Genomic DNA, 21042 nt, shown 5'->3' with positions numbered 1-21042 from the left:
GTTATGATAACGATTATAAGTTTGTGAAAACCAGATCATTTATATGTGCACATAATCATTATAAATATTAACGTAACAATTAATTTAAATGGGCTGTTGATAAATAATCAACATGAAGTGAACGAGCATGAAAATTAAAAAAGAGTATATGGACGTTTGGTTGTCAAGATTAAAGAGATTAAATTAGCATGAAATCACTAGGAATTGAGTTGGTTCGAGACTCGTAAGCTAAGACTATTCATATATAATTGTTTCAAAATTGATTATTTGATCGTATCCATTTAACTGAATAAGATATTATAAAATTATTTTAATCTAATTCGAAAGTAATCCTTGAATGGTCATATGTCATATCATACCTATTTATCTTGTATAATTAAGCAGCACAATTTAGCTTGATATATACTCCCTCCGTTCCACTGTACGTGAGACCTTTTTTTTTGACACGAAAATTAAGAAAAATGTATTTTGTTTGTAAGTGAAAATGTATTTAAAGGGTAAAATCTTTACTAAAAAAGGAAATAGTCTCACTTACAATGAGACGTCTTAAATAAAAAGAGTCTCAAGATACAGTGGGACGAAGAGAGTAGCTACGGAGCTTCCTCCACTAATATGGAACTCTTTCGAAGATCTTGAAGAAACTGCGATTACCAAACTGCGTCAACAATTCCAAATCCCAATCTTTCCAATAGGTCCAATTTCTACTTTTTTATTTTTTAAATTGTTCTAGGGCTGATCAATAACGATTCCTCATTTTCTCACTATAATTTGAACCTGGATTAATTGCCCAGAAATTACTCAACTTAATCAAATTTTGGATTTACATACTAATTGATAATGTTTGGCTTGGTAATTATTGAAATTCTGATTTAATCTGATGTAATTATACTTCAATAAATACCATGTCAAACTTTAAAGTTTGTATATAAAATTAGAATTTGATGAAAATTTAATAATTTATAGGCAATTAAGAAATTACCGAACTTTAATCAAATTCTGGATTTGTATACAATTATGTTTGGCGTGAAAATTATTGAAATACTAGTGATTTAATCTGATTTCGCTAACAATTAGGAATTCGGCCAAATCTACTACCAAAAACTTGTTCGCTAATATTTTCACCACGCCGAAAGTATACGGTGTAGTTGCAATATAAGGGAAGCAAGGTCGTATTCCACAAGGATTGGTGAATTTAAACTTCTAAATATTATTAATAAGTTATTTTCAATCTATTTAGACAAACCAAAGATGAAGAGATATTGAGAACTAAAACAAAGCTAAATAAAGCAAGTAAATAAAATAACGACAAGATAAACTTAGTTAATAAATTGGGGAATGACTCGAATGAAAGTTATCCTAGGGACTAAATTTCGATGGATCGTAATGAACTTCAATCTAAAGCAATATTAATCTTGATATGGCCTACTTATCTAGGGCGATCTCCCCACTAGTTTTAGCCCCCTCCCGGACGACTAAAACAGTAGATTATGGGTCATAATTGCCGTCCCCGATCAATTTCTAACCTATAACTCCCAAGAGCACAAAAGATCAACAAGCCCTCACCCAACTCTCAACCTCCCGGTTTATTGAGATGATATGTATCAAACTCCTAATCTATTGTAATTATCCTCTCCCGATTCAAATCACAAATTAGAAATGCACAAAAGGTGGCCAACCAATCATACAAGAGATAAATCTAGGACTTGAAAAGATAACAATAAGCACAATCAAGATATATATAGAACAAAGAAATCAATCCATTACAAATCCATCTAATCTAATCCCTAAGATAAGAGATTTTAGCCAAGCATATTCATAATAAAAGCAAATCTCAAGTCATAAGAAAACATAAATAAAGATATAGAGAGATAGAGATTCATAGACAAATCCTATAATCTTGATCTTCAATCATGTAGTCTTGATGAGCTCCTTTCCAAGTCTTCCCCTTCTTTCTTTGATTTTGGTGTTGTTCTTGTGTGTGGAAGAGAGAAAAAATGGTAGAGAATAGAGGCTAGGGTTTGGAAATGGAGTGTTGGGGAAGATGAAGTGGGTGTGTTTGAGGTTGGGGAAGATGAATAATGAGAGAAAAAGGGGGAAAATGGGGTTTAAGGGCTGAAAAACGCGACTCCGCTCTTTTCCCGCGGTCATGGCCCGCGCCCGCGGCCTTCAAACGTGGGGGATGCTCAGGGGACCCGCGGTCCCGCCCCGCGGCCGCGGGTGGTGACCGCGGGTGTCTCCTGAGTCGGGGGCAGCTGACCCGCGGTCCCACCCCGCGGCCGCGGGTGGTGACCGCGGGCTACTGGGCGTTATGCGCAGTCCGCTCGTTTTGCTCCGTTCTCCCTCGTCCGGACTCGGATTTGATCGCCGTTTGCGCTCACGGATTCCTCTCGAGACGTACTTCAATATAATATCTTCAAAATCCTCCAATTAATCCTTGATTTTTCCTGAAATTACTCCAAAACTACACCAAGACATCAAATCTTCATAAAACTCAACATTATGGTACAAACACGCATTGGCAAGCAAAATATGAAGGGAAATGACAACAAATCATGTAGAATTGAGGTACGAAAACCATGTTTGTCACCGACGTGACTAACAGAATAATTGATGATGTGAATTATTCTTGTGTTGGCGATCGAAACGACGGTAATTATTCAATCAGTCATGTTGGCAATAAGTTTCGCCGAAATCTTAACTTATAACAAAATTAAATTAAATCAATAATACTTCGGTAATTACCATATCAAACTTTAAAATTTAATACTCCCTCCGTCCCAGCTTTTTGTATCCACTTTTTGTAGGTTACAAAAAGCTGGGACGGAGGGAGTAATTTATATATAGACAATTAATCCATAAATAATTGGAGACGAAACGTCTTACCAACTTACGCGAGCTTCGTTGTCCATTTCACAAGCATAATAACAGCACTGCGCCCTCTTCAATAACAAGCATGATCGCCGAAGACCACAGCTCCATTTCCTGGCTAGACAAACACCGCCCCAAATCCGTGATCTACATAAGCTTCGGCACCAATGCTGCGATGGCGGAGGTGGCCCGGGGCCTCGCCGGCAGCGGGCATCCCTTCTTGTGGGTCATGCGGCCGGGCGGCCTAACACGCGGCGAGCCGCTGCCGGAGGGCTTCCTCGAGGGGCTGAAGGGGAGAGGGCGTATCGTGAAATGGGCCCCACAGGCGGAGGTGCTCGCGCACCCTTCTGTGGGGGCCTTTTGGACGCACTGTGGGTGGAACTCGACTCTGGAGAGCGTGTGCGAGGGCGTGCTGATGATCTGCACGCCCCGCTTCGCCGATCAACCGGTGAATGCGCGGTACGTGAGCCATGTTTGGAGGGTCGGGCTGCAGTTGGATGGTGGGCTGAGCAGGGAGAAGGTTGAGAGGGCTGTGAGGAGGGTGATGGAGGAGAGAGAAGGGGTGGAGATGAGAGAGAGGGCTAGGGTTTGTGTTAGGCCAGCAAATTGGTGAATTTTATTTCATTTTTCTGAATTTTTTTTTAATTGTTGCAATTTTGTTTTGTTAATTTTGATATGTATGTTTTGAAATTTATTTAATTCGCGTGACATGTTTATCTTGTTGATGTAGCTTTTGTTAGTTTGTGCACCGCTGCTCCGGGACCATTAGCTTGAGTTCTTATCATATTTTTTCGTGGAAGAGTTCAATTGCAATAGATATATGTTTAGGGAGCATTTATTTTTAGCTTTAATCCACTTCATATTTTTGGGATGAGATTCAGTATATATCCTATATAATTTTATGTGTGTTAGTACTATATATCTTTCATTTTTATTATTTTTAAAATATTAGTTATAAAAATAAAATTATATTACAATATTCCTTCCGTCCATGATCATTTACTTTTTGGCACACAAATTAAAAAGAATAGTGATTAAAGAAAAAATGTAATATAATATGGTGGAGCTATAACCTTTTGTAAGATAAAGAGTTTTCTTTTTTGTAGATGACTATGACTTTGAATTTATCAACCTATTATTAGCTAATAAAAATGAAATTAAATGATAAAAAATAATTATATATCTTAATTTAATGGAATAAATTTACAAAATTAAATTAAAGCATATAAATATGAAATTGATGAAGAAAAAATATATACGAAAACAAATAAATTGAAAGTGAAGGGACATAGAATATAATACACGGAAACTCATTCTCATATTCTTTTTTGAACAAAAACTCGGGTATAGCTAGGTGTATCGTACAACCTGGTTGACCTGTACTCATAATGGTGTGATTTATAAGTGTAACTCGATTATACGATACGTCCGATTGTACCCAAGACCACCTTTTTTTTTTTGTGTAGAAGAGTTCAATTGCAATAGATATATTTCTAGGGAACATTTATTATTTGATGTAATTATGGTATATTCCAGGGGTCTATAATTTCTATCCTGACCTAATTTTACTTAATTCATATCTTCTGAAATTATATAATTAGAAAATTATAATGATAAGAATAAAAATAATCAATCACAATTAATCACGAAAACTTGAGGACTTAATTTTTTTTTTATATTATCTATTATTAAAGCATGCAGAATGAAAGATCACATGTATCGGTGTGGTCCTATATATGTATGTGACTTTCTGAATATTAATAATGAACTGCAAGTCTCTGCAATATAAACCCTTGAGGTGTCTCCATCATATTTTCGGAGCCTAGTTCGAAAAAAGATATTTTTAAAAAGTAACCTTAGAGATAACTATGCTCAAATAATAATAATAATAATAATAATAATAATAATAATAATAATAATAATAATAATAATAAATGCAATGAATTACTATAACCGTAAACACAAAAATTTGGGTGCAATCGGGTTGATCCGTATTTAAAATAGTGTTATTTATACGGTTAGGATCATGATATGAATTCAAGTTAGGATACAGATCATGATTTAAGTGAGGGTGCAACCCGGTTGCATGCACGGTATAACCGATTGCACCCAAGACCACCTCAAAGGTAATTAAAGGGTTTCTCAACAAAATTTCATAATAATAATCGGAAAAGTGGTGAATTTTATTACCGGGTGCAGATTGAATATATGATACACTTCACAGACACAACAATTTTGCTTTTGTTTTAATAATTTATAAATTAAAACAAGCAAATGTTTTATGCCTTACTATATTGTAAGAAAATATCGTAATAAAAGAATGTGAAGGGAAATTTTTAATACTATAAAACAAGCAAATTGTTTGATTTTCTTTGAGGAATTTTTTATATATATAAAATAACCAAATTGTTTGATATGGACGAATATTTTAAACCACGAATACAATAACGACAATGTGGTATAGTCGTAAGTTATGTTTTCTACCCATGGAAAGCATCTAGGTAGAGTTCCTTTATTGTGTCATTTCAACACCATTTTGATTTTTAGTTTCTAGCTAGTGCATGTGAGGTGCCACAAAAGTTGCCAATATGAGCGTTACCATTAATAGTTAGCAAATCCTAGTGTTACTCTATCCATGTTTTGTGTAATATATAGAAAGCTATATATACTCACTTCGTCTCCCAAATAACTTTCTATGAGGAAAGGGTGCGAATTTGAAAACGAAAAAGTGAAAAAATGAAAGTAAAAGTAAATGAGGTGAAAATGTGAAAAAAGAGTAAATGAAATATTATTAGTAATAGCTAACATATTCCAACAGAAAAGGAAGTTTTTTTTTTTTTTAAATGAATCAGAAAGAAAAGTTAGTAAATTATTTTGAGGACGGAGAGAGTAGTTGATATTTCCTTTGTCCAACGGTACATAACTTAGTATCAATTTGAGAATGACACAGATCTTAATAAATAAGTTGAGTTTATTGTGAATGTATAAGAGTCTCACCTTTATAAGAGGTTGCTGTGACAAAATCCAACAAAGTTTCTTTTACAATTTCCCCGCAAAGTTACGTGCATTGATATCAAGATCCTAAAGCACCAATATTTATGCAATTAATTCACTCATAAAAATTGTAATTACAAATTGAAAACCAGTAAAAACAACCGACTTTTTCAATTACTACTTTCTTCCTCCCCCACTTTTGTAATCCGCATCACTTTTACACATATATTAAAAATAAATAATTTTTTTAAAGGTTAACGGCCGCAAAATCGATATACTTTGACATATTTTAACTTTTTCAAATGACTTATAAATTTTGCCTGAAAATCCATGAATTGAAAAATTATTTGAAATTTTCTCACGATGATATTCTCCAATGATGAGGGATTATCTACACGTAGTCACATATTTATAGTAAAAAAATTACATATAGAATTCCGTAACATTTGTATTTTGATCGGAAAACATTGTTTTGAAAAATTCAGTTAAATTTTTAGATCATGGAAAAAATCAGAATCTTGAGAGTATATGAATTTTACGGTTAATTTTTTAAAAAATATAATTTTTGTAGAAAATAAACTGTGTTCTAAGATATTTTAAAAAGAAATAGGGGACTATGAGAGTGAAAGGAAAATTACTAGTATTATTTCAAACCATTTTAGCTGAGCACTACTTATAATTATGTATTAATGCATATGTTTGTGTGCCATCACTCAAACTGCAACACAGCCTTGATTGAATATCAATCCATGGCCGCAGCCGCAGCCGCAGCCGCCGCCGCTCCACCGCCGGAGGTGAAACGACGACGACGTATCGTGCTCTTCCCGCTGCCGTTTCAAGGCCACATCAACCCGATGATCCAGCTCGCTCACATCCTCCACTCCAAATTAGGATTCTCCATCTCCATCATCCACACCAAATACAACCTCCCAAACCCATCCAACCACCCCAGCTTCACCTTCCACCCCATCTCCGACGCCTTATCGGAAAACGAAGAACCTCTCTTAGACCCCATACTCACCATCAAACTGCTCATCTCTAGCTGCACGCTCCCATTCCACCACTGCTTGTCTCAACTACTCTGCCACCACCGCGTCGTCTGCCTCATCACCGACGCCATTTGGTATTTCACGCAGGCCGCCGCCGAGGAATTCGGGCTTCCGAGGGTTGTTCTTCGCACCAGCAGCGTGTGCTCCTTCTCCGCCTTCGCCGCCTTTCCGCTTCTCCGTGACAAAGGCTACCTCTCAAACAGAGGTGCGTGGGATATATATCCATATATATGAGTAATCTTGATTTTAATTTCTTGTTAGTGTGCTTGCATTTATTGTTATAGGGTTATCGCACTAAAATACACAAACTTTCACTCAATTTTGGTTTTTGCAGATGATTAACAAAAAATATTCCTATTTTCATATACCCAAAGTTTCATTTGTTATGATTTTTCACACAGTTGTTAAGTTTCGACGAATTAATGCCGTCATGTTGAGCTATTTAGGCTTTTAGACATCAAGAGGGACAAATTCAAAATTTGATAATGGAGTGAATCACTTCAATCGATGGCGGTACCGGTGCCATGGTGGTGATCGAAGGAAGCAGGAAGGGGAAGTGAAGGAGAACGATATTGTACTCCCTCCGTCCCTGAAAATTGTGACCTTTATTACTATATTTTGATATCTCTAAAAATTATGATATTTCCTTATTTGAAAACGACCCCACAAACTTTTTCTCACTATTTACAAAAGGGTGTGAGACCAAATCTCCACTCAAACACAACTACCACACTTTTTCTTAAAATCTGTGCCACTTTCCTTGGGTCACAATTTTTAGTGATAGAGGGAGTAGTATTTTGTCCGATTTCTTCACTCGCGTTGCACACTTAATTACTGGCACAACAACTTTTTTTAAATTTTTTTATTACTCCCGTCCTCTATAAATACTGATAGGTGCGTATGGTACAAATTTTAATTATATTGTGGAGAAAAGATTCTACGTTAATGGTATTGTTAAGTATATTGTGGTAAAATTGTAAAATATGCGTCGGTAATATCTAGAAATAAGGTGTATATATATTTTGGGGGACGTACCAAAAAGAAAATGTATGCATAATTGAAAGTTTGTGTATTTGGAAACAAATTTTTGAATTGATATGCACACTTAACAAGAATTGAGGCAACGTTCGTGTATTTAGACGCGATTACCCTTTTATCGTATTGGATATGAAAATGGATTCGTGTTCTTGATTAGATTCGAAAATGGAGGATGAAATCCGAGAGCTTCCTCCTCTGAAAGTGAAGGATATTCCATTAATCAAAACGAAGAATGAAGAAGACGTATTCGAGGTCATAGAGAACATGGTGGCAGAGACAAAGAAATCCTCATGCCTCATCTTCAACTCATTTCAAGAACTCGAAGGCCCAGATTTAGCCAAGCTCAAGCAGCAGTTTCTCATGCCCATTTTCTGCATAGGGCCATTACACAAGTACATCTCAGCTGCCTCGACCAGCTTCCTAACGCAGGAGATGAGCTCGATCTCGTGGCTCGACTCGCGGGCGCCTAAATCCGTGCTCTACGTGAGCTTCGGAAGCGTTGCCGCGATGGACGAGGAAGAGCTAGCCGAGGTGGCCTGGGGGCTGGCCGAGAGCAAGCAGCCCTTCCTGTGGGTGGTCCGCCCCGGGCTAGTACGCGGGGCGGACGCGTTGCCCGATGAGTTCTTGAGTGAGGTTAGAGAGAGGGGCCACATTGTGAAGTGGGCCCCTCAGCAGGAGATTCTCTCTCACCCTGCGGTGGCGGCCTTCTGGACGCACAGTGGGTGGAACTCGACTGTGGAGGCCGTCTGTGAGGGCCTCCCGATGATCTGCTCCCCGTTTTTCGGGGATCAGATGGTGAACTCGAGATACGTGAACGATGTGTGGAGGATTGGGATCAAGTTGGAGAGGGGAATGGAGAGGGGAGAGATTAGGGATGCTATTGCAAGGTTAATGAAGGGGAGAGAAGGGGAAGAAATTAGGGAGAGAGGTGTGTGTTTGAAGGAGAAAGCTAGTCTTTGCTTGAGTGAAGGTGGCTCTTCCTACTTAGCCCTTGATGGCTTCGTTGATCTCATTTCATCATTTGATGAATCTTTGGTTTGATTAGTTTCTACTCTTAGTTATTGTATTTCGATTTAGGTCTATATTTATGATAAAATTAACAACGGCCAATAATATATAATGCACTTGAGATCTAGTTTATCATACTTGGTTTCTCATGTTATATTTTTTTTACAAATATTTTCTCCAATTTTAATTTTATAAATATTAACTAGGATTTATTCTATCTAATTAGAGTATATAATTATTTTTTATCATTTAATATTACTTTAATTAATTAAGAATAGGTTGATAAATTCAAATCATTGTATATAACTTTTTAAAAAGAATACGATTTATGATAAATTTCATAAAAAAAAAAAACTCTATGGGTCATTCAAATGACATAATGAGTATATTTCTTTTTTGATCCGCATCTCGAATGCATCCCCAACTTTTTTGATAAGTATACCACGTATAATTAATTCACAACAAAAGTGAGACTATTATTATTTCACTCGCACATTCAATTAATTTCTTAAATCTCGTATGATTTATAGAGAATATCAAAATAATAAATATAATACTCCACATTAACATACATAAAATAATGACTAATTTGTGGGGAAAAAAAGGCAAAATAAAAAGGGAGGAAATCTAAAATACCCACCTTTTGCAAACTATATTTTCCATATACCCATTTTTTCAAAATGATTTACCCCATACCCATTATATTATTTTAATATTTCTTATGCTGAAAAAAGCTGTGCCTAATGATTGGGCGTGTGATTTGCAGTGTGGATTTCCGTGTACTGAGTTTGTCCACATGTTATTGTTTGCGCATAGCCTTAATTCTGCGCAATTAATATGCGCAGAGTTAATATTTGTGCGCATAGTTTACAAATTTGAATTTAGCGCATTGTTTGCAAATTTGGATACGCAAATTTGAATTTAGCACATTGTTTGCAAATTGTGCGCATAGTTTGCAAATTTGAATTTAACGCATTGTTTGCAAATTTGGATGCGCAAATTTGAATTTAGCGCATTGTTTGCAAATTTGAGATGCGCATAGTTAAATAATTTGTTATATTTTAATGTTTTATAAATAATTGTGCATTGTTTATATTTTAATATTTTATAAATAATTATAAATAATTTGAATGCGCATTGTTTTATAAATATTTTAAATCAAATTATGCGCATAGTATTGAAATCAAAAAAATTCGACAACTATGCGCATTTGTATGGTACAATTTATTGCGCATTTTTAGTATTATGCGTATTGAAATCAAATTATGCGCATAGTATTTAAATTTATTGCGCATTTTTAGTATTATGCGTATTTAAATTTATTTTAAATAAATTTATTTATTATGCGCATAGTATTTAAATTTATTGCGCATTTTTAGTATTATGCGTATTTAAATTTATTAATTATGCGCATAGTATTTAAATTTATTGCGCATTTTTAGTATTATGCGCATCTTTAGTATTATGCGCATAGTATTTAAATTCATGCTAATTTAAATTCATGCGCACTTTAAATTCATGCTAATTTAGTATTATACTAAAAATGACGAATTAAATGTAATTAGCATAATACCCAAATCTAAATTATTTAAAACAATGACATGCTAATGAAATTAGTGCGCACTTTAAATTAAATTTATTTAAAACAAATCTAAATTATTTATTATGCGCACTTTAGTTCATGAATCTAAATTGCTTTATTTATTATGCGCACTTTAGTACCCAAATCTAAATTATTTAAAACAAATCTAAATTAAATTTATTTATTATGCGCACTTTAGTTAATGAAATTAGAGAACCACAAAGCCTAAAAAAAATAGTTAATAAATTTAGTGCGCAAAGCCTAAAAAAAATTTACAGAACCAAAATTTACTTAATACAGGAACCACAAAATTCAGGAAACACGCCTAAAAAAATAGGCTAAATTAAAAAAAAAAATTCCAAACAATTAGTTAATAAAAATCGTAAAAACCAAACCTCTCTCGGTGGGTTCATCTTCTCCGGCGCCAAGCTAGATCTCTGGAGAAAATATGTGTACGCAAAGATGGCGAATTAGGAGAATTCACGCAGAGAGGAACTTTGCGGAAGTTTTGTGGAGAGAAAGGTGGGACAAATTCAAAATAAAACATAAAGAAGACAAAGCTAAACTACCCACCTCTTTTACAAATAAATTCGGTCAAAAGTAACTTCACTTTGTCAGGCATAGGAAATGGTGAAAGAATATGCAAGTACCAAGAGAAATAATTAAATATTGAAATGGATATGAGGTGAATTGTTTGAAAAAAGTGGGTATAGTGTAAATATAGGTTGAGAGAGTTGTGTAGTATTGTATATTACCACAAATAAAAATTTACCATTTTTTTTCTTCTTAAATTGCAAAATTTTCTCAAATAAAATACATTACGCAATCCCACGTTTTCAACACAATGACTAATCTACCCTGAAAGGGAAAGATAAAAACCAATGGCTAATCTCATAATATAAGATTGAACTCAAATCATTAACTCAAGCCTTGCGAGAAATAAAAAAAAAAATTAAAGATGTTGAAGGAAGAAACCACCGCGACACCGCCGCCGTCGCCGCCGCATATTCTGATATTCCCGGTACCACTGCAAGGCCACGTGAACTCCATGCTCAACCTGTCGGAGATCCTCTGCCTCTCCGGCCTCCACGTCACCATCCTCCTCTCCGACCACACCCACGACCGCCTCCTCCGCCACGCCAGCCTCCGCTCCCGATTCTCCCGCTACGCCGCCTTCCGCGTCGCCACCATCTCCGACGGCCTCCCCGCCGACCACCCCCGCTCCGGCCAACGCATCCTGGAGATCGTGCTCAGCCTCAAGGAGGTGGGCGGGCCGCAGTTCCGCCGCCTGATGGAGGGGCTGAGCGACGGCGGCGGCGGCGCGCCGCGCGTGAGCTGCCTGATCATGGATGGGGTGCTGAGCTTCACCATACCGGTGGTGGAAGAGATGGGGATTCCGTTCATATATTTCCGGACGATCAGCGCCTGCTCCTTCTGGCCGTATTTCTGCATTCAAGAGATGATCGACGCCGGCGAAGTCCCTTTGAAAGGTACTCTTAATTAACTTTTTCTCTTTTCTTTGAATAATTTATGGAAATGATTAATGAAAGCTATTGAATTAGAAGTCCATTAATGAAAGCTATTGAATTAGAAGTCCTTCCCTTTGTCCTTTGAAAGCTACTTCTGTTTGAATATAATTATAAGTAAACATGACAAGTACAAGCTCCATTTTTTTTCTTTTTTTTTTTTAAAGACGAAGTTCCAAAATATTTAGGGTGCGGAATCGCATCGTCCCTAGGCCTGCTGATCGAAATCGAACCGAAAATTTCAGTTACCTAAAATCGATTTTGTCCCATTTTTAACGATCGTTTTCCAACCGATTTGGATGAACCGAATATTTAGGGTGCGGAATCGCATCGTCCCTAGGCCTACTGATCGAATTCGAACCGAAAATTTCACTTACCTAAAATCGATTGTGTCCCATTTTTAACGATCGTTTTCAAACCGATTTGGTTGAACCGATTCAATTATTTAAGTATTCAAACACCCATTTAAAAAATAACATTCACATAAATTGTTAATTGAAGGTTCAACCATTTTCAATAATAGTTTCTGAATCGATTTGGGTGAACCGATTCGGTTATTTGGGTATTCGAACACCCATTTAAAAAATATCAGGTCTCCAACAAATACAAATAACAACTTATTCACTGAACCAAAACTCATTATTGTTCTTTTCATACAACATAAATTTATTTTAACTAAATATTGAAATTTTAAAAAGTAATATCGCATCACCCTTTCTAAGGCGAGATTATTAACCTTTTTTTTCAGTATTAAATTACTTATTTAAATTTATACAAGGTTAAAATTATAATTTACTAATTTAATATACAATAGTATCTTTTCTATCAAACAAGAATATTAATTTTATTAGATTATATCTTACATACTAAACACATATAAAAAATAACAAGATCACCTAATCCATGTTATTTATCTTGGTTTTATTTATCACTCTTTATCTCAACTTAGATACCAAACGCTCCATAACTGTTGTTGCTGGTATCTGAATTCAGACAAAAATGAAGACAAACTGACATACTGGAAAAGGAAAGAGATGGACTTAATGGTAACAAGCGTGCCGGGAATGGAGAATCTCCTCCGGCGACGCGACATCCCGGCGTTCTGCCGGGTCGAGGACGTCGGCGACGCCGGCTTCCAGTCCATCAAAACAGAGACCAGAAGAACTACTCAAGCTGCTGCTCTCATACTCAACACATTCGAAGATTTGGAAGGTCCAATTCTTGATCAAATCCGCAAACACATTCCCAATTTATATTCCATCGGCCCTTTGCACTCGCATTTGAAAGCGTTGCTGAAGGAGAAAGGAATGGAATCATCGCATCATTCTAGTAGCTTCTGGAAGGAAGATGACAGCTGCATGGGCTGGCTAGATTCCCAGCCTCCCAAATCTGTGATATATGTGAGCTTTGGTAGCATCACCATGTTGACAAGGGATGAATTGTTGGAGTTTTGGTATGGGTTGGTTAATAGTGGGGTGAGATTCTTGTGGGTCGTTAGACCGGATTCTGTCGTCGAGGACAGGATTGGGAATGGATGCGGGAATGAGATCCCAGTCGAGCTCGTGGAAGGCACGAAATTGAGAGGGTTGATGGTGGAATGGGTGCCGCAAGAAGTAGTGCTAGGGCACCCGTCGGTCGGGGCGTTTTTCACGCACAGTGGATGGAACTCGACTCTGGAGAGCGTGGTGATCGGCTTGCCAATGCTGTGCTGGCCTTATTTTGCGGATCAGACGACGAATAGTCGGTTCGTGAGTGAGGTGTGGGGGATCGGATTGGATATTAAAGATACTTGTGATAGATTGTTGATCGAGAGGATGGTTAAGGAGGTGATGATGGGAGTTAGGAGAGATGAGTTGTTGGAGAAGGCTCGTGGTATGGCGAATATGGCTAACAAGGCTATTTGCGAAGGAGGGTCTTCCCACATGAATTTGAACCGATTGATTGAGTTTTTGAAGTCCACGGCATTATGAATTTGCTTTGAATCAATTCAATCCGTTTCATAGATTGTTATGTTGCTGATAAAAATTGATGGAGTGAATGAATAAAACATCTATTTTACGTTGTTTAAATACATTAATTTTTCTTCAATTTCAAATTTTATCATGAATTTTTAATTTTACTAATACGTGCTCAAAATTTTAAGCACAAACATTATTTTCTCTAAATTAAATCTAAGATGGCATATCTCGGATAATAATTAAGACTCATGAAGGACCTTAAATTGAATATGAGACGATATATCTGAAATATGATTATGACTTATGGAGAACAAATATTTATTTACAACGTCTATTGAAATGTGGATTATGAGTCATAATTATGTTTTAAATATATTACCTCAGATTTAATTTAAAGAAAATATGAGTCGGTATAAAAAATTGTATAAATACTAAAGTTCATATATTTTAATAAAAAATTAAAAATTCATGTTATAATTCAAAATCGCAGGTTATTCCTTGACAATCAGAAAATTTCTTAATTATAAATTAACTTTAATACATACACCTCAAAATCACATACTACAGTAGATTGCAATTTAGCCTCTTTTTTACTTCTAAACATGAACAAATTTGATTTATATGATGTTTCTTAATTATAAACTAAGATTAAATGACGTAAATTAGAGACAAAATTGTAATTTAAATTTAAAAAGTTATTTTTTTTTTATCTTTACATAGATAAAATTGATATTTTGATATATCTACAAATATTTATCTTTCCACATCTTAAAGGATGCTACACTATATACTTTATTACATCAACGTATCAATCAAACAAACACATGGAAACGAGAATGATTCGATTTAAGTAGAGATGTCGATGGCCTTGACTTCTGGCTTCTTCACTTCCTCTTTAGGCACCGTCACAGTCAGCATCCCATTCTCCATCGCCGCCTTCACCTGCTCCAGCTTCGCATTCTCCGGCAGTCTGAAGCGGCGGAGGAACTTCCCGCTGCTCCTCTCCACGCGGTGCCACTTGTCGTTCTTCTCCTCCTGCTCCTTGCTTCTCTCTCCGCTTATTTTCAGAATGCCGCCATCTTCGACCTCAACCTTAACTTCCTCTTTCTTCAATCCGGGAACATCAACCTTGAAGAGATGGGCCTCCGGCGTCTCCTTCCAGTCGATGCGGGCGTTGGCCACCGCGGTGGTTTCGCAGGCGGAGGAGGGGAAATTAAAACCCTCGAAGCGATCCCATATATCGAGGGAGAATGGGTCGAACACGTTGCTGCGGCGGCTGCCGAAGAAGCTTGGAATTGGAATCAGAGACATCTTGCAGCTTTGGATTTAGATTTGATCAATAAAGAATTAATTTGTCTGAATAGTTTGGAAGCAGATTAGGTGATGTGTGAAATTACTCGATGTGAAACTTTGTAGGAGAAAACATCTCATTTATAGGGGACTAGTGAAATGAGCGAATCATTCTCGATCCTTCTGGTAACTTCTGCGAGTTGCCGATGTTTATCTGTTGAAAGTTCCAGAAATTTCAACAATCTGGACAGTTCTCATGTTGGGCCGTATAGTATAGTTATCAAATGGGCTTCTTTCGCAAAACACGAATAATTGGGTTTATTTGGTTCTATTAATAACGCCCTTATTTTACTTTTTATAATCATTAATTTTTTTGAGCGATTTATATTTATTATTTAAAATAATAATTAAATATTTATTTTATATTTTTATCTTTATTTAAATGTGAGGACTATAAAAAGTAAAATGCGAGTTATGAATAGAATAAATCTTAATTGGGTTTTCAATAAAAGTGTACCTCGCCTTCGCCAACTTGAGCCCGTTTTGAGTCTGGTATAATATTTATGTTTAAATTGATTTTATTATATGTAAATATCACTTTGAACATCAAATTATTTTTACACTATTAATTATATTTTGAATTATTAAAAATATTTTTGAATTTTAAACTATCAATTGTACCCTTCATTCATTTTTTATTTTAAATTTTCAAAATTAATAAAGTATATAATGATGTTGTTTTGTACAGTGTAGATTACGAAGGACTTATTTTAAATACATAATTGTATCCGACCTACCACATCAAAATTTTGAAGCAAATAAATGGACAAATGAAATAATTGATATAAAATTTAAAAAAAATATTTTCGATAGTTCATAATATAATTATTCTTATAATAATCAAACATAATTATAATTTTATTATTTTACTTTAAATTTAACTTAGGGGCCCTAGTGGGTGTATATCTAATTAATGATTATTAAATTCCATTAATAAATTGATATTGATATCCTTTAAATGACATTACAAGATAATTTCCCAACTATACCACATTCACTTCAGTAAATGCCAAATTAATGGGGAAAAGAAAGGAGGGCAAAAACAGAGGCATCTCGAAAGCACTCGCAAATTCTAGACTCGCAAACAGAGGCGGAATTCTGCAAATCAGTGGAGAGAGAAGCAAGGAGCAGGAGGAGAAGAATGACAAGTGGCACCGCGTGGAGAGGAGCAGCGGGAAGTTCCTCCGTCGCTTCAGGCTGCCGGAGAATGCCAAACTGGAGCAGGTGAAGGCGGCTATGGAGAATGGGGTGCTGACTGTCACAGTGCCTAAAGAGGAAGTGAAGAAGCCAGAAATGAAGGCCATTGATATCTCTGGTTAATTTGCATTTTGTGAAAAACTTTGTTTAATGTAAAACTATGATCAAGGAGTTACGTAAATAAATAACGCGCAAATAAGCTATGATCCGATCTTCCTAATTATATATTCTGATTGTGTTTTAATTCAGTAGTAATAGCTAAAATCCATCCATATAAAAGTAATAGGCAGTATATGTTATATTTATCCTGACGAATGTTGAAGAATCAAGTTGTCTACTTCAACTTGTATAAAAAGTTTCTCAAGAATATTTAAAAATAAATAGAAGTTTGAAAAAAATGGAATACTAATCGTGATTATTAAACGCTAAGCTTAACAACAATGACGGATGAAGGCCCCAAGCTCTCCACCCAAAAACCTGAAAAAATGTATTCTTTCTACAAAGTTAACAACCATTAATCACACAATCTCACTAAAAACAAAAAGTAAATAAATTCCTGAAGTTGTGCTGTGGAATTCTACATCAAAGTTACAATTCTCAATTGAAGTGGAAACATTATTACCATGGAAGTAGAGTTTTACTGGGATACCAATTGAAGTTTGGGATTATATTGGGAAATGGATCTCCAAGCTGAACCTTTCTTGTCCTCCTCATATCTTTTTATTAGCTCTGATGAAGACCTAATATTCAAGATCTGTAAAGACGAGGAGGTCTTACGCAAGAGGCGATGCGGAAGTTTCTTCAAATCCTTACACCAAAAGATATTCAACTGTGTGAGACATGGCATGATGGAGACATCCTCAGATTCTTCTTCTTTGGCGGTTATGTCCTCCCAATCTTCCCATTTGCGGAAATATTCAAATTGTAGTACCTTGAGTTTAGGAAATGCAACAACAACATGATTAGACGTTGATGAAAAAGATGAAGACTCTATTCCCAAAAACTCCCGTCCCACCGCCTTCAATTCCTCCATTCCAACCAAAGAGAGAAGTTCCAAAAAAGGTAGTCTTCCCATAGCCGGCAATGAACACCCTTCACTGAACATAGACAAATGAATCTCTTTTATTAGGTTGAGGGGCGATGACATCCAATGCGGATGCATGGAGCCCCCAAATCCCCAGATTTCAAGTTTTTGCAGCTTCTGAATATTGGGCTCGAGAGCTTCTATTACATCCATCCACAATGATGATGTTGATGATGCCCACTCTCTTTCATTCATCTTGTCCTCGAATGTTATACTCAGGTTTTGAATGTGTATCTTGTTCCTTAATTGTGCTTCTCGAGCATCCTCAACCAACTCCTCTAGGTCACTACTACACTTCAAATAGATTTTCAAATCTAGATCTCCAGTAAGATGGTTTAATTTTTGCAACAATCCCAACTTGTTGCAATCACTTCCTACTTCGAAAGTAGTCAATCCCAATGTGCGGAGACCACTTAACTCACCTACTCCTTGAGGCAAACTACGGGTTGCACAAGTGTCCTCAATAAGAAGGTGTTGGAGGTTTTGGAGCCTATGGATCCCTTCCGGAAGTCCATTGAGATACCAACATTTTGTAATGTTCAAGCTTTGCAATTCAACCAAACCACACATGCTCTCTGGTAACTCCTTCAAATCGTTACCACTTAAGTCAAGGCGTCTCAACTTAACCAAATTCCCAATTTCTCCCAAAATCTCTTCTAGGGAGCAGTATGCTAACAAAAGAGTTTGCAAGAAGTAAAACCTACAAATGATTTTGCAGTCTTTCTCTGACAAAGCATTACCACTTAAATCCAACCATCTCAAATGAATCAACTTTTTCATTCCCTGTGGAGGACCATCCACTAGTAAGCTCTCGAATCTTAACACCCTAACACTTGTCAAGCAATCACAAAGAAGGAGAGGAGTTCTCTTATCCCAATATATACTTCGATATACTTGGACATGAGAACCCAATAAAGGATCACAAGCTAATTGACAGCTTTTCTTTCTCATTTCACCTCTCTCATTATTCTGCCAAACAAATTGAGCAAAATCATGTACTATATCATGCATTTTACACCATTTTATATGCTCTCTCGATCCGCTTTCCTCAAAGTCTTGAAACAAACACCGCATTGCTAAATTGTTGAAGTACTCTCTCCCTTTAAGTTCCGATCCACCATTTTTCGTAACAGAGCCCAAATACCCTAATGCCATCCACTCTTGTATCACTCTCTCAACATTGATTCGAGAATCTTTAGGATAGACAGCACAATATGAAAAACAATGCTTAAGTGCGGGCGACAATTCATTGTAGCTTAAAACCAAATGTGGGAAAAGATCTTCTTCCGCCTTATCCAATTTCCATATTTCACTATCCAATACATTCTCCCATTCGTTCAAACTACTCTTGTTAATCAAAAGACTTCCCAAAACATTAACAGCAAGAGGCAATCCATTGCACTTGCTAGCTATTTTCTTCCCAACATCCTCAAACTCTCCACATTCCTCCTCACTCATTCCTGAAAGGGATATGCTACACATTAATGACCAACACTCTTCATCACTTAACTGTCGTGGCCGGTAGACGTCATCAGGAGCGGTGCCCATCATCTTAGCTACCCTTACATTCCTCGTTGTCACCAAAATTTTGCTAGTTGGTGCACCATGCTTGAGATTGATTTGCAGGAGTTTCCATTTGTTGTATTCTTCTGTCCAAACATCATCAAGGACGAGAAGAAACTTCTTTCCTGTAATGCAATCTTTAAGTTTTTCTAGTACCAATTCCAATTGGTCAGTATGTGGAGGAATGCTCTCTTTGGTTACGCTCGCAACAATTCCTCTGGCGATCTCAGCCACATCAAAGGGATCAGAGACACATATCCAAATTGTTAATTCGAAACAATCCTTTATTTGAGTGTCGTGATAAACAAGCTGAGCAAGAGTTGTCTTCCCAAGTCCCCCCATCCCAACTATACTCACAATTTGGGTATCCCTATTGATTAACTTCCTCACAATGTTATCCCTATCTTCACGCCGGCCATAAACTTTCTCGAATTCAATCGAAGATGTGGATTGAACTCGCCAAGAGTTAGGCACAGGAAGAGTTTTGGGCGGAGATATCACCAAATCAAATTTGAGTTTCTCCTCTAAAATCTGATCAAGTTTAGCCTTCACATTTTGTATTTTTATGGCAGTATCACGACGAACTGCAACTTTGTTGAAACAAAAGCATGAAGATGGGATGAAGGAGCAACATACCTTTTGCTTAGGAGAAGCATCATTATCTTATTCTTATGATCGAGAAGAGTGTAGTTCCATTCATCCAAGATGTCATCCATCTCATAGGCGGTATCGTTGAGCTTCTTCAACCAAGTTTTGACGCTTTGGTCGTTCACTCCTTTCTTTTCAGCATCATCCAACACATTTTTGATCGTGTTGAGTTTGTCGGAGAGATCGAGAAGCTCCTTCTCAACGCCTCTCACCAAATTGACCTCGTTGCGAATCTGATCTTCAATGATAGCTGCAACTCTCTCCACCACAACTGAAATCATAGCATCCGCCATTATCACACTTTCCTCACTATGCGAATTGGAGATAGTTTTTTTTTTCCGCGTTGTTTTCTTCTCTTGATTGATGGTGGAAATGATCAAAATTAACATTGTCTATGTCTATATCTAAATAATTAACAATTTTAAAATCATTGATTCCATGGAGCGAGCGACGACTCTTAATTTGGCAGCTAGTCGGAAATTTCAAGGATGGTGCCTGCTGCAAGTCATCAACATAAACTAATCGCAGCAGCATTAACAATTATATATAAAAATGCTATTCGTGGATATGCGTGAATTATCACAGCACCTACACCGGCTGCGCCGTGCTTAGGGAGAAGAGAGAGAAATGCGTGAAATTCACGCGTTGATTAAAAAAAATGAAAGTTGCAGAAGAGAAAAAGGAAAAGGTGAGGGTGTTTGGGCCGCCGGTTGGGCCGGTGGGGTTTGGGTAGGTTTTTCTATTTTTCTATTTGATGAAAAATGAAGGGCATGAAAAATGAAGGGCCAGTGGGCCGGTGAGATTTCAATATATATATATTTTTATTTATGAATTAGTTTCCATTATTTTATTTGATGAAAAATGAAGGGCATGTTTATAGATAGAATTCAAGAAAATAACTTAATAGAAAAATAGTCGAAAGTAGTCAACTTCTGAGCCTCATGTCCTTTCCTCGCCATAAAATGTAATAATCCGCTCTTTTTATTATATTTATAATCGGTAATGCGATAACTATTTATTACGTCTTTCAGTAAATCAAATTTAGTACTCCGGCTAAATGGAGTAATTGTTTATGATACGAATTCGGCTTGATACTGAATTATGTGCCCTTAAGAAGAAGAGTTATTATTATTTCTCTATGTATTTAGTGTCGCGTGTGATGACCTCGATGTCAATA

General features: G+C 36.4%; 6 protein-coding genes across 6 annotated transcripts; 4 read left to right on the top strand and 2 right to left on the bottom strand.

Moving 5' to 3' along the window:
* Nucleotides 1-188: 188 nt before the first annotated feature.
* Nucleotides 189-3555, top strand: LOC131012707 (UDP-glycosyltransferase 76F2-like). The gene is made up of 3 exons (XM_057940699.1): nt 189-223; nt 559-692; nt 2904-3555. The coding sequence occupies exons 1-3, from the start codon at nt 189-191 to the stop codon at nt 3479-3481; spliced, it is 747 nt and encodes a 248-aa protein (XP_057796682.1). The 3' UTR covers nt 3482-3555.
* Nucleotides 3556-6584: 3029 nt separating this feature from the next.
* On the top strand, nt 6585-9092 carry LOC131005919 (UDP-glycosyltransferase 76B1-like). Its single transcript, XM_057933040.1, has 2 exons — nt 6585-7116; nt 8107-9092. The coding sequence occupies exons 1-2, from the start codon at nt 6612-6614 to the stop codon at nt 8988-8990; spliced, it is 1389 nt and encodes a 462-aa protein (XP_057789023.1). The 5' UTR covers nt 6585-6611; the 3' UTR covers nt 8991-9092.
* Nucleotides 9093-11344: 2252 nt separating this feature from the next.
* Nucleotides 11345-14134, top strand: LOC131005896 (7-deoxyloganetic acid glucosyl transferase-like). The gene is made up of 2 exons (XM_057933016.1): nt 11345-12029; nt 13059-14134. The coding sequence occupies exons 1-2, from the start codon at nt 11498-11500 to the stop codon at nt 14033-14035; spliced, it is 1509 nt and encodes a 502-aa protein (XP_057788999.1). The 5' UTR covers nt 11345-11497; the 3' UTR covers nt 14036-14134.
* Nucleotides 14135-14744: 610 nt separating this feature from the next.
* Nucleotides 14745-15513, bottom strand: LOC131006015 (17.3 kDa class I heat shock protein-like). The gene has a single exon (XM_057933167.1). The coding sequence runs from the start codon at nt 15332-15334 to the stop codon at nt 14870-14872; it is 465 nt and encodes a 154-aa protein (XP_057789150.1). The 5' UTR covers nt 15335-15513; the 3' UTR covers nt 14745-14869.
* An 862-nt stretch (nt 15514-16375) lies between these two features.
* Nucleotides 16376-16875, top strand: LOC131006032 (class I heat shock protein-like). The gene has a single exon (XM_057933191.1). It carries the CDS (start codon nt 16391-16393, stop codon nt 16691-16693), a length of 303 nt encoding a protein of 100 aa, XP_057789174.1. The 5' UTR covers nt 16376-16390; the 3' UTR covers nt 16694-16875.
* A 91-nt stretch (nt 16876-16966) lies between these two features.
* LOC131012696 (putative disease resistance protein RGA3) lies at nt 16967-20158 on the bottom strand. Its single transcript, XM_057940690.1, has 2 exons — nt 19820-20158; nt 16967-19763 (listed from the first exon to the last, which is right to left on the bottom strand). Exons 1-2 carry the CDS (start codon nt 20156-20158, stop codon nt 17208-17210), a joined length of 2895 nt encoding a protein of 964 aa, XP_057796673.1. The 3' UTR covers nt 16967-17207.
* Nucleotides 20159-21042: the final 884 nt, after the last annotated feature.

Source organism: Salvia miltiorrhiza, chromosome 1, assembly GCF_028751815.1.
Source record: "Salvia miltiorrhiza cultivar Shanhuang (shh) chromosome 1, IMPLAD_Smil_shh, whole genome shotgun sequence".
NCBI lineage: Eukaryota > Viridiplantae > Streptophyta > Magnoliopsida > Lamiales > Lamiaceae > Salvia > Salvia miltiorrhiza.
Note: the sequence above shows the minus strand (reverse complement) of the source record. Positions and strands in the feature narration are given on the sequence as shown.